Here is an 11,092-nt window from a genome sequence, read left to right as displayed (position 1 = left end):
CCCAGACTTTGTAAACATCTAATCTTAAAATAAACCAAACATGGTCACTACTGGAGTCAGTGTAACTTTGACTCCTCGGGAAGTGTGGTCCTTCTAGTATAAAAACAGCTTTAATTGAACCCGGTCTTGAACAGGGATGTATCCAGACTTCGCTGCATGTTCACTAAATGCTGTTTTTAAGGGATCCTTGCAATAAAGTTGTTTTACAGTGTGGCTTTGCTGTTTGTGTAAAAACTTGGATACTGCTGTCTGCTGTAATAAATGTACATTAAAAAGAAAAAGAAACTAGGCTTCTGTTTTAAATGGATCACTTCTTTCACTGTTTGGGCAGTAATATGTGGTTTAAATGGAAGTAACAAGTCCTAAACAGGTAATGTGAGTTTATCTCTGGTGCGTGTTCCAACCCCCTATAACTGTAAACAGCTCTTACAGGCGTGTCCCATTCACAGTCATTTCACACACTGCTGTTTTTTTTTTTTTTTACCTTGCTTCAACATGCATGATACATTTTCACTCTTTTTTTCCTGTGCTTTTACTGTGGTGTACAATAGAAAGCTTTTCTAAGGGTTGTAAACAGGATACAGTTTTAGATGATGTGCAGGCTGCAGTATGTACATGTCACATTGCTAACAGTTCATTTAAGAGAGCATAGTCCCATAATTCCTAAACACTAATAATGTGAAGCTGTTGATGCCATCCATCATGTATGTTAAATATACCATCTCCCATCAGAGTACAGAGTTAAAAAAAACAACAACCCTGTCTTCAATGTAAACACTTGTTTTTATTGAAGTGTTTGCAAACACTGCATCACTGCTTTGCTTCCTGACTCTTGTAAAACAGATTCCAAATGTGCCTTCCCTGCCCTCTCTTCTACAAACCATGAAAACAACAACTGAACACAAATATACAGTGTATATGAATCCCTAAATCATATTTCCTTAGATTACTTGAATTAAACCTCCTTTTTAAAGTCATGTCTGTTTATATTTTGTTTTTCCTCCCCCGAGGCTTACTGCAGCCTGAAGTCCAAAGGTTTCAGAAAGTCTGGCACCGGCAGTGCCTCCAGTCCCTCGGGAAAGTGTTCCGGAGAGATGGTCCTGATCAGGCTTTGCATGCAGCTCATAAACATGGAGGGAGGGGACTGTCCTGACAGCCACTGGAAGGTTTGCTCCCCTATCAAGCTCTGCCACAGCTCCTCGTTGTCCAGAAGCTGTTTTTTCATTTTGAACCTGAGCTCCGGCATGAACAGTGTCAGATGGCTCAAGCAGACGCGCTTGAGGCGTGCGTCGAGCTCGCTGTGGCAGATCTGCTGCAGCAGCGTGTCCAAGGGGGTGTTGCCGCTACAGTCCGTGACAGATGGAGACGCGGCGTGTCCTAGCAACAGAAGCAAACACTCGGGTCTGGCCAGGTCGCATGCGAGATGCACGGGCGTTTTGCCTCCTACGTGGACGCAGCCCCGTCGGTTCATGTAGCCGACCCGGTCGCTTTCGGCAAAGTCCTCCTCCAGGGTTTTTAGAATCATTTTCAGTATGTTGATGCGGTTGTAGCGCACTGCCATGGCGAGGTGAGGCGCCGACGAGCCCGACTGGCAGTGGCAGCAGCAGCAGCAGAAGCTCTTGCTTGGCATGTCCAGGACGCTTCCCGGGTACTTGGTGAGCAGGTACCGCGCGTACGGCTGGTGGTCGTGGACCAGGGCGTACAGCAGAGCTTCCGAGGGGGAGTAGGCGCATGCCCTCCCGTCCTCTTCCCAGTGAAACGCCTCCATAGTCCGCGTGTTCTCCAGGACCCACACCGGCAGCAAGTCTCGCACAGCCTGGTAGAAAGCGAAGGATGTTTTTTTGCATTGCTTCTTGGTCTTGTAGTCCCTCCAGCCACAGGTGCTCGGTGCCCTGGCGTTCCAAGGCATAGTCTCGGCAACAGTGAACTTACTTAGAGAGGATTCTTTTTTACTGCTAAATATACATGTTTAGTTTTGACAGTATTGCTTTCCTTTTTATAATGAACCCCACCCCCTCACCCTCACCCTCACCCTCACCCTGCCCCTCACCCTCACTCACCCCCACCGTGCACTTTGCAAAACTGAAAAATCGCGTGTGGTTTATTTCCTGAGATCGCTGCAGTTACTGAAGTAATGTAATTTGAGCAATCGATAATGTGGGTCTTGCTCTATCCACACGGGTTTCTGAAAGCACTGCAGCAGCGTTCAGACAGGCTGTCACTCAGTTCTAACTCAGTAAAATAAAGAGCAGAGCACTTGCAATTACGAGAACAATAACGTAGACATTTCCAGCATCGCCTCGTTTTACTCGCTACAAACAAACAAGCCTCGCTGCTTCAGTGCGTCGTGTTGCTGTGTTCGCCAGCTGCTTTTGTCTCGCAGTCCCCGTGTCACGGTTATGAGGTTTCACTGCCCCGGTTTCTTTCGGACCGCTCTCTCTGGCTTTCGCTCGGGGTTTCTTTCCGAACAGCTGAAGAGCGTTCGGACCGCGGAACCGTCGCGGGTGAAAATCATTGGCTGCGCACTCTGTCCCGGCCTGTGTGATTGGTTCAGGGGGGGGGGGGGGGGGGGGGGCGTGGTTATTGTACTATGTCACTGAGGACAAAGTTCTGTGAAACTTTTCTCCTTGGCAGCTTGCCGGGAGTTTGAGAACAGCTGATCACCGGCTGCAGGACTGGCGACCCCCCTCCCCGGGCTGCATCACACGTCACTGCCGGTTTAATCTGTGGAAAACATTTCTCAGCGCTGGGGGGCTCCTGTCGTACACGTGTTTGATTAATACTGCACTTCTGCGCTGGGGATTGTAATGCATCAAACGGCCGGTAGGCAAAACAGAAAGTAAAGCAACTCCACCGCTATGCGTTCGCCTGTCCTTATATCCGTATTGCGAGTAATATCTGCTAATAATTATCACGGGAAGGTTAGAGCGCGTTGTTTTCCAAGTAATAATGAAAGTTAACAGTAAGGGCTAGATTCAGATAATAGCGTGATAAAACCAACTACCACGGGAGTGAGAATAATAATACCTTTATATAGCGGACCACCATCACAAAGTGCTTTACAGAGGCAGGCTGTGAACTGTACATTATATGCAGAGTCACTTACAATAGGACATTGATTTAACATCTCATCCGCAGGACGGTGCACAAGCAGCTTAAGTTGCTCAGGGTCACACACAGTGAGTCAGTCAGGGGCTGAGGTGGGATTTGAACCCGTGATCTTTTGGTTATAAGCCCTGGACCACACTGCCTCCTATGCACAACCAAAACAGAACTGTTAAGATGTAGCATCGCTTTCTCTTCCAGGAGAAGCCGTGCTTGGAATAGGGGTGTCTCCTCAGTGAACAGCTGGGCTGGCGTGTTGTTTGTAGTGTTGCTCACTATATCTCCACTGTAAGAATCGATATCTATACGGTAGTGTCGTTGGGGTGTGTGAGGGGGGTCACTTCGTATAAAACGAGCTGTACACTCCATGTCTATTTTGCTTATTTGTTTATTTGGCAATGTTCAGCTAATTGTTCGATGTTCAAATTAACAAGCCATCAATCAATATAAGACAGACTGAAGAGTGATGCAGGTAGGGTACACGTATACAGTAGCACAAACTTAGGACCATAAGGTTATAGCGAATGTGTGAAAAAAAAGAAAAACAAATCGTGAAAATGGCACAATAGCGCCCCTCTGTGGTACATCGCAACTAATGCAATTATAACCAAGCAACAGAAGGTCTTTCAACCATTGAAGCTTCTCCAAAAAGCGAGATGTCGCGTTTAGAGAGATGACAGCAAGGTGTTCTTGCGTTGTTTCACTGTGATCATCTCACTGTACCTTTCTTCATTTAGAAATAATGATTTATTCCTGTAAATCACCCGGAGCCGCTTTTTCAAAACTTGTTTTCTGGATGAAAGTGATCCGGGTTTGTAATCTTATATTTTGTGACCGAGATTCCTTTAAAAAAACTAATTTCTAAATGGTACTTATCTGTAATGTGTGTAAATATAATCGAGCTGTGGCATTTTCTGAAAAACCCCATCAAAACAATGCAGATAAAAGCTATCTCGATAACAAAATATAGGATCAATCTGATCCCGATTACACATTTTGAAAAAGCGGACCCTCGATTGATATTTTTGTGGTTGGAGTTGCCCAGTTTTGATCAGGTTTGCTGGTTTGGTGCTGAAGTCCACAGCACAGTTATTAATGATCTCTTCGTTTTGTGCGCCGACGCGTCCCGGACACTCTGAGCGTCTCCTTTATTAGAACTGCAGGAGGGAAACTGTGTGGATTTCAAATGAATGCACAGGAGCTGAACATCCATAGGTGAAAATGCGTATTATTGTTATTATTATTATTATTATTGTTATTGTTATTGTTATTAATAATAATAATAATATAAATAATAATAATAATAATATAATAATAATAATATGCAATTTCTTATCAGACGCTCTTATCCAGGGCGACTTGCAGTTGTTACAAAGTATCACATTACAAAATATTAAAATACAAAATATCACATTACAGATAAGAATAAGTAAGAGCAAATTCAAATGAGAGAAAATAAAAAATACAGTAAATAATTTTGTTTGAGATCGATTACGACCAAGAGCAGTTAACTTAGAAAGATTTGGTAATACGACTAAATTCCATTAAGAGCACGTAGAGAGTACAATAAATAGATAGAAACGATTTCAAATAAGATAGTTTACAAAAAACCAATGAAGTACAAGATACAGAAAAATATTTACAATTGAGGGTAGTAGTAGAATACAGCAAAGTGTGGAGCAGTTCAGTGCAAGTACAAGCTGATGCAAGTACTGATACAACTGAGTGCCATATCAGTATAGTGGAGAGCTGTGAGGGTTACAGGTGCTGTTGAACAGGGGTGTCTTGAGAAGGCGCCGGAAGGTGGTCAGGACTGAGCAGTACTGATACCCGTGGATCGTCGTTCCATCACTGAGGGGCAAGGGAGAAGGAGCGGGCTCTGGAGGCGGGGGAGCAGAGGGGGGTACAGCTTCCCTGTGGCAGAGGAGCGGAGGGGGATGCAGGGTAATTCCTTTTTTCTTGTGTAAGAGAGACCCAGCCTGTATACTGGCACCTCACAGCCAGTCCATAGCAGATAAGAAGCATTGCCAGACTGCCCTACGAGTACCGCAAGGGGGCAACACAACTTCTGCACCGAGTCCAAAAGCTGTTACCTAGCAACAGTGTGTGGAAGCACTGAGCAGGGAACAGAGAAAACCCAGAGGGGAGCGTGTGAGGTCTGGTTTTCTTTACTTTGCTGATTTAAACACAAAACCAGCCATAAAAAAAAAAAAACAAAAAAAAAAAAAAAAAAACCTTAAACAAACTGCTTTGAACAGTTAATATAGTAAAAAAAAAAAAAAAAAAAAACACACACTGACACACACAAAAGAACAGGCACACAGACACACTGACACTGACACACACACACACTGACACACAAGAACAGGCACACATACTGACGTGCACACACATACTGACACACACAGACATACTGACACACACAAGAACAGGCACACACACACACACACACACACACACTGATACACACACACAAGAACAGGCACGCACACCACATACTGACAGACACAGACACACACAAGAACAGGCACACACACGAGAACACACACACCTTATCTTTATAGCCTGTGTAAGTTTTCCGAGTCCTTCATGTAATTCATTTACACCTTTCTGCAAAATGCCTACAAGTGCCTGACAGTGTTTCTATGGCAACACTCCCAGACTCAGAGAGACACATAGCTGGAGGCAGAAGAGTCCAAGGATAGGCAGTGTGTGTGTGTGTGTGTGTGTGTGTGTATAGTGTGTGTGTGTGTGATTGGTATTCACTTCCCTACCCTTTCTGAGGCCCCCTTGACCTCTACAGAAATCTCTGTTACACACTGTAATGTAAAACCTTCAAAACAGCAGCCTGCAACCCCAGACCACACACACCCACACACATCCCACACCAAGCGCCGAGCGCCAGGGTGGGAGTGCCGGCAGGGCTGAACCTCAGCAGCCCCCAGATCATCCAGATCGAGCCGGTGTTGGGGACGGGGCAGCAGCAGTTCTTACTGCACAGCTCCACTGAGCCCCCGATTCAGCTGCTGGTGCAGAGACAAACCCCTCTGCCCGGAGCTGAACCCACAGCGCGCACGCTGCCCGTCAAGAACAGCGTGAATGGGAAAGTGGCCAGGCCCAACGCGAAGGGCGCCGCGGCCCTCACCCGAACCGTGTCCGCTGGACCGGACAGGAAGGAGAGGGACAGAGAGAAGATGAAGCCCCAGAAGATTAAAACGCGGTCAGGCCGGATTTCGAGGCCTCCCAAGTACAAGGTGAAGGATTACAAGTTCATCAAGAGGCAGGACCTGGCGGACGGGCACCAGTCCGACTCGGACGACTACTCGGAGATCAGCGAGGAGGAGGAGGAGGGGGGCGAGGACGCTGGCAAGGGGGCCACGTCCATTCACTTCAACCTCAATCCCAGAGCTTTCAAATGTGAAACCTGCGAGAAGGCGTACATAGGCAGGGGGGGCTTGTCCAGACACTACAGGCTGAACCCTCCTCATGGGCAGAAGAACGCTTTCCCCCCAGAGCCAGTGGGGTCTGCAAGCCTGCCAAGCGAGGACCTGTCTGCGGGTTCTGGTGTGACGCCCACTGAAGTGCACAGCACAGTGACAGTGACCTCTGAACAAGTGACCCCTGCAGAGGTACTGGACAGCAAAGACAAGCCAACAGCACTGTCACCAGCGCCCCCTGCTGGGCCAGCAGAAGCAGCAAAGCCAGACCCGGAGGAACTGCAAGTAGTGTCAAATCCGACGGTACGAATTGAAATTAAGATCATTTTGTATCTGTTCATTGTAGCAGCACTTCTCACGCTAGTTCCTAAACTAGGACTAGGTGCAGGACAAGTACAATTCCATTCCCCCAACTGGGTTTCACAGAGAAGGTCATGTTTGCTAAACAAGCCTTCTTAAACAGTGGGGCTGTTCGCATTTTCAAAATGAACACAAATACATCTCGGTTTTAGAAAAGATTCTGGTTGTAATTGAGATTAAATAAAGGGGTCTCTAATGCTCCAGTGCTCTCTTTCAGCCTGCTGAGCCCCCCTCTGTTCAAACAGTCCTGCCCTGTCCTGAGCCGGGGAGACCACGCGGGCCGGGGAGACCCAGGGGGGCCGGGAGGCCGGGGCGCCCCAAAGTGTCAGGGAGGTCGGGACGTCCCGGGAGAAGAGCCCGACCCGGGAGGCCTCCTAAATACCTGGGCGGGGTTTCCACAGAGCAGCAGATCCAGAGAAGAAAAGCCAGATTGAAAGAGGTGTGGTGGTGATGCGTTGCATTTTACTGGAGATGCACGATGCATTCGAATGATCAGGGCATCACTGAAGTCTCTCCGTGCATTGCAGTTCGAGCCGTTCCAACTTGGAGTGTGGGTTCAATTAGACACTCCTGAGCTAGAGTAAGACACTTGCCATGTACGATAAATAATCACAAGAAAACCTGATTGGAACAAAGTCCTGCACGGGAATGGATTGAAAGAAGCACAAGTCAGCACAGCTGCAGTGTGAATGGCTTACAGCAGGCATTGGGACCCCACCCCACGCTAATGTGCTTGAAGTTTCAGGTGGGGTCCTCTTACCCGCTGCAGCGAGTGACTGTAGTGTGCTGGCAGTGTCAGTGTTACCATGAAGTCCAGTTTAAAGCCTTCATTATTACCACTTCTCCCTTGGTTGCTCTGTTTGAACACCACGGCCCAATAGCACCCGCTAGTGGAAAGGAGACGCTGGTGCAGACCTGCCCTTCTGGTATACACTTTGCTTTTATTTTGAAACACACTCATGTGACTTCCTTCATGCTGTTCTTTTGTTCCACAGATAATACAGCAGTGTGATAATGAAGAGCTAATGGAACTGGCTCTACCAAGACTGGCCAGAGTCATGACTGTCTGGGAGTTCTTACTAATGAAGGTATGACCATGACCGTGATCCAATGTGCTTCAAGTAGTTTCATGTATAGTCAGTCAAGCAACAAAAAAGTACTCATTTTCTTCTTGCAAAATGAACCACTCAGTGAAAGAAGGTAGTGTGTTTAAACAGCAATTTGAAGCTTGTGCCTGAAGTAGTGGTTTGGTTTTCCAGGTTGAGAAAGGGCGTCCCTCGCGCCCGCACTTCGCTGATGTTTACAGGGAGTTTGAACAGCTGCACAGCCAGGTGAAGAACATGGCTGCTGATCACTTCAGATCCCCTCTTTCTCTGGGCTCCCAGCAGCCTCTGGAAATTCGAGACACCGGGGTATGTTCCTTTAACATTAACAAGCAGCTGCTTCCTTTAGTGAAGTGGAGTTCTTCACTGTAAAAGTGCAACGGCTTGCCATTACATAGCAGCCCTGTGATCTGTGTAACACTAACAGTGTGCATCTCTCTGTAAAGTCATTGGTGTGTCCTGCTAGGTCATGAACACGTGTCTTCCTACAATGTAATGTGCATTGGTAAAATAAAATGTTACTAAACTGAACCAAGGCAAAGTTTCTATTTTCAGTTCCCTTTACCATGCAGATAACAAGACTAAATACCCCATTACGTAATGTCCTCTGTATTGCGATGGTCTAAAGACTTGTGTTTTGTTTCCTGTAGGTGTCCAAGTCACTGGGAATCGAAGAGCTTTTGAAGATGCAGAAAAGGCAGCATCCTGGTCCTTTGTTGCAGTGTGTTGTGACAGTCTGTAAGGAAGACTCTCTCCACTCACCCAGGAACAAGCATGCAGTGGAGGTTAGGGACCTGGCGGGGTGGAAATCCACATTGCCTTCCCTTTTATTTTGTACTGAGCAGCTACAGAGACATGCTAGGGGTGTAACTACACTCTCGTCATTTGCTTCATGGCCCCATACGTGATGGACTGCTTTGTAAGAGACAGTGATCATTCCTGAGATCCATGGGCAGTGTGCCTTCAGACGAGCTGCAAACGGATCTCACGGATCAGGTGCAGCAGCTGGAACAGGCTCTGTGCAGGGATGTGGTTCCTTTGGACCATTCGTACAGGACTCAGATCAGCGAGCCAGAGCCACCACCTCCCGACCAGCAGCCTCTAACAGTGAAATCCACCAGGGTTTGTTTAGGAAACGAGATTGGTGGAGAAGCAGTGTGCAGTTTGCAGGGTGCAGGCCTGAGCGCGCAGGACAAGGAGAGCAGGGACAAGAACGGCAGCGTGGAGCACACCGTTACTATTGGTGGAACCGTCGAATTTCAGCTCAGCGATGAAAACCAGGAGCTGCTGACTCAGGGACATGATCAGATCTTCATCCAGACTTCAGAGGGCCTCATCCTGCACCACGCTGGGGGTGCCCTGCCGTCGGAGGGGATTGTGATGGTGACGGACGCCGACGGCACCACCATGCACATCCGCACCCCCGAGGGAGTGTCCTTCGAGACCGTCCAGGCTCTGCTTGCCATGGAGGCAGAGGGGCACAGTGAAGGCATCTTGCTTTCGGAAACGCAACTCTGAAGACTTTCCAAATCTAAAGTATATTTTTGTAATCTGATATTCAGGCTGAAGAAAATACTTTTTAAATTATTTGTGCATAAATATGCAAGTTGAGGACTAGTTTTTATTTATATATGTATAAAACCATTGACAGTTTGTGACTACATTTTCAGCATTACATGAATAGTCTCATATCTTTTCTATTGAAGGTATCCATTTGGCTAAAAAAATAAAATATCTGTCTATCTCTGTGTAAAAATGCACACTGTAACAAAGTGTAAGAGATGTTTTGAGGTAAAAACAAAGTTCCTTTCATGCTCTATTTTTCTTGTTAGTTTTTTTTTTTCTTTTTTAACAAATGTTTGGCCAAACAAGTATTGTTTTTCACTTACTGGTATGGAAAAAGTTTAACGTGCAGATTGTCATATATTGGAAAGCTCAGACCTAAATAGAAGGGACAATCTGTTACAATAAACAGAACAGTATGGTTTTATTTGGTTGTTCAATCATATTCAAGGTATGAGCTGTATGAACACACGAACGTGGTTTAGAGGGGTTTTGCCTCACTTTCTTTATCCCTGTGATTTTTAACACAAAATTCTTTTGGAATCTACAACAGTATCAAAAGAAAGAATGTTTAGTTTGGGGTGAGACTGGACTGCTGGCATTTCAACAGCACTAGTGCCAAAGAGAAGCAGGAGAGACACTGCAGCAATGGTTTGTGTTTGTACAATACAGAGAAGCAGGAGAGACACTGCAGCACGGGTTTGTGTTTGTACAATACAGAGAAGCAGGAGAGACACTGCAGCACGGGTTTGTGTTTGTACAATACAGAGAAGCAGGAGAGACACTGCAGCACGGGTTTGTGTTTGTACAATACAGAGAAGCAGGAGAGACACTGCAGCACGGGTTTGTGTTTGTACAATACAGAGAAGCAGGAGAGACACTGCAGCACGGGTTTGTGTTTGTACAATACAGAGAAGCAGGAGAGACACTGCAGCACGGGTTTGTGTTTGTACAATACAGAGAAGCAGGAGAGACACTGCAGCACGGGTTTGTGTTTGTACAATACAGAGAAGCAGGAGAGACACTGCAGCACGGGTTTGTGTTTGTACAATACAGAGAAGCAGGAGAGACACTGCAGCACGGGTTTGTGTTTGTACAATACAGAGAAGCAGGAGAGACACTGCAGCACGGGTTTGTGTTTGTACAATACAGAGAAGCAGGAGAGACACTGCAGCACGGGTTTGTGTTTGTACAATACAGAGAAGCAGGAGAGACACTGCAGCACGGGTTTGTGTTTGTACAATACAGAGAAGCAGGAGAGACACTGCAGCACGGGTTTGTGTTTGTACAATACAGAGAAGCAGGAGAGACACTGCAGCACGGGTTTGTGTTTGTACAATACAGAGAAGCAGGAGAGACACCGCAGCACAGGTTTGTGTTTGTACAATACAGAGAAGCAGGAGAGACACTGCAGCACGGGTTTGTGTTTGTACAATACAGAGAAGCAGGAGAGACACTGCAGCACGGGTTTGTGTTTGTACAATACAGAGAAGCAGGAGAGACACTGCAGCACGGGTTTGTGTT

The 11,092-nt window shown here is 46.6% G+C and overlaps 2 protein-coding genes across 2 annotated transcripts; one reads left to right on the top strand and one right to left on the bottom strand.

Annotated features, from left to right (window-relative positions):
• Positions 1–764: 764 nt before the first annotated feature.
• LOC121324978 (ankyrin repeat domain-containing protein 9-like) lies at positions 765–2,024 on the bottom strand. Its single transcript, XM_041267239.1, has one exon. It carries the CDS (start codon positions 1,907–1,909, stop codon positions 1,013–1,015), a length of 897 nt encoding a protein of 298 aa, XP_041123173.1. The 5' UTR covers positions 1,910–2,024; the 3' UTR covers positions 765–1,012.
• Positions 2,025–5,042: 3,018 nt separating this feature from the next.
• Positions 5,043–9,824, top strand: LOC121324279 (zinc finger protein 839-like). Its single transcript, XM_041265991.1, has 7 exons — positions 5,043–5,049; positions 5,950–6,999; positions 7,148–7,341; positions 7,898–7,990; positions 8,162–8,314; positions 8,656–8,909; positions 8,950–9,824. Exons 1-7 carry the CDS (start codon positions 5,043–5,045, stop codon positions 9,521–9,523), a joined length of 2,325 nt encoding a protein of 774 aa, XP_041121925.1. The 3' UTR covers positions 9,524–9,824.
• Positions 9,825–11,092: the final 1,268 nt, after the last annotated feature.

The sequence above is a fragment of the Polyodon spathula genome, chromosome 12 (genome assembly GCF_017654505.1).
Source record: "Polyodon spathula isolate WHYD16114869_AA chromosome 12, ASM1765450v1, whole genome shotgun sequence".
Lineage (NCBI taxonomy): Eukaryota > Metazoa > Chordata > Actinopteri > Acipenseriformes > Polyodontidae > Polyodon > Polyodon spathula.
This window is presented reverse-complemented; position numbering and strand designations above follow the sequence as displayed.